This window comes from Poecilia latipinna, unplaced genomic scaffold (genome assembly GCF_001443285.1).
Source record: "Poecilia latipinna isolate Pla-1442-1.1 unplaced genomic scaffold, P_latipinna-1.0 Scaffold1536, whole genome shotgun sequence".
In the NCBI taxonomy this organism is placed as follows: Eukaryota; Metazoa; Chordata; class Actinopteri; order Cyprinodontiformes; family Poeciliidae; genus Poecilia; species Poecilia latipinna.
The window spans coordinates 211,141-212,365 of NW_015114152.1; the positions used below are offsets into that span (position 1 = coordinate 211,141).

The window sequence follows — 1,225 nt, forward strand, 5'->3', positions numbered from 1 at the left end:
AGCAGAAAAAAGGCATTGAGAAGTCTTCCCGAAGCTGTCCTACTAGAGCAGGATTCAAAAATCAGCAAACAAGTACAAGAGGTTTAGGAAATGATGGAAGCTTCCGCAAGGCAAAATCAATGGAGGATCTCAAAGCACCCAAAGACAAAGGAGGAAATGAAGGCAATGAAGGAGATGAGCTGGAGAGGAGCCAAAGTGAAGCTAAGAAGAATTTAATGAAAGAAAAAATGAAGTTTTCTGCCTTCCTTAATGAGATTACACGGCAAGTGCTCAGCCCAATGAGACTTACCTCTCTTGGGGTCACGGATGCTCAAAGACCCTGGAGCCCTGGACAGGTCTCCACCAGATCCAGGGAGACAGACAGTAGCACTGACAAACCCAGACAGCAGAGAAGTCGTGCTGCAAGTGCAGACTCAGTTAGCTCAAGCAGGCATTCCCATACTAGCAAGCATTCTAAGTCTTCTCGTCTGTCTCACTCTAATGCTTCCCATCATCCCAGCGTCTGCTCCGACAGTCCATATGGTCATGAAAAGCACAGACGTAGAAGCTGTTGCTCAAGATCCCCAGCTCGTGAACATCAATCTCGATTGCCTTCTCGAAAGCACTACCACCGCCATCGTTCCAATCACCATAACAATGAAGACTGCAACAGCCCAGGTCATCACCAACATGAAAGATATGGCCAAACTACTAGTCATCACCATCACCATAGACACCACAATGCACCACATTGCCATCAGTCCGGAGACAAGACTCATGAAGATAATTGTAGTCCAACTCATCATCACGAAGACCATCATAGTTCAAGTCATCACTATCACAGCCATTCAAGCTCACGGCCTACCACTCCTCATCTGCATAGACGTCACAGTTCAACCAGTGACATTGGAGATCCTCACGGTCCAACACGTCCACATCACCATAGTGAGCACAAGGATAGGCCTCAGCCCTATGAAAACCACCGGCACTACCATGTGGACTCCCATAAAGAAACTAATCGGCATCATCATGGAGATCACCACAATCCAGGCCACCATCACCATGGAAGGCACCGAAGTCCTGGCCATCGTCATCATCATCATCATGGGGACCACCACAGTACAAGTCACCATCACCATGGAGACCACCATAGCCCAGGTCACCATCACCATGGAGACCATCACGGTACAAGTCACCATCACCATGGAGACCACCATAGCCCAGGTCACCATCACCATGGAGACCA

General features: G+C 48.5%; 1 protein-coding gene across 9 annotated transcripts in view; it reads left to right on the plus strand.

Annotated features, from left to right (window-relative positions):
• The first annotated feature begins 212 nt into the window (after positions 1-212).
• The window catches only part of LOC106963462 (uncharacterized), a 5,280-nt gene continuing 4,267 nt past the window's right edge, over positions 213-1,225 (plus strand). For 6 of the 9 annotated variants that reach the window (XM_015058376.1, XM_015058378.1, XM_015058380.1 and 3 more), the window contains exon 1: positions 213-1,203. In XM_015058376.1, coding sequence (XP_014913862.1) covers positions 307-1,203 — 897 coding nt within the window. In that variant the 5' untranslated portion in view covers positions 213-306. The remainder of the gene's footprint in view (positions 1,204-1,225) is intronic. The other 3 variants (XM_015058377.1, XM_015058379.1, XM_015058381.1) reach the window with 3 other exon arrangements.